General features: G+C 46.4%; 1 protein-coding gene across 1 annotated transcript in view; it reads right to left on the bottom strand.

Annotated features, from left to right (window-relative positions):
* Nucleotides 1–2: 2 nt before the first annotated feature.
* Nucleotides 3–233, bottom strand: part of CSUI_004518 (uncharacterized protein) — a 481-nt gene continuing 250 nt past the window's right edge. The window contains exon 1 of the mRNA XM_068064709.1: nt 3–233. This exon is cut by the window's right edge and continues 250 nt beyond it. Within this exon, the coding sequence (XP_067923318.1) occupies nt 91–233 (143 nt within the window). The 3' untranslated portion in view covers nt 3–90.

Genomic DNA, 233 nt, shown 5'->3' on the forward strand with positions numbered 1-233 from the left:
TTCTTTCTTTCTTTCTTTCTAGCGCAACACAGAAGATGGTGCCTGAACCGATGGATGAAGAAGAAGGGAGACATTCTCCCGATCGGCTTTTCACACACACTCCTCACTCACTTGTTTTTGTCTCTCTTCTCCACTGTCTCCCTGCCTACCCTTCTGACAGAAGAAAGAAAGAGAAAATTTTCCGCGCTTCCCCTCTCTATCGTTCACCTGTTTAGAAAACTCGCAAGCGTCCA

The sequence above is a fragment of the Cystoisospora suis genome, assembly GCF_002600585.1.
Source record: "Cystoisospora suis strain Wien I chromosome Unknown contig_2121, whole genome shotgun sequence".
NCBI classification, from domain to species: Eukaryota; Apicomplexa; class Conoidasida; order Eucoccidiorida; family Sarcocystidae; genus Cystoisospora; species Cystoisospora suis.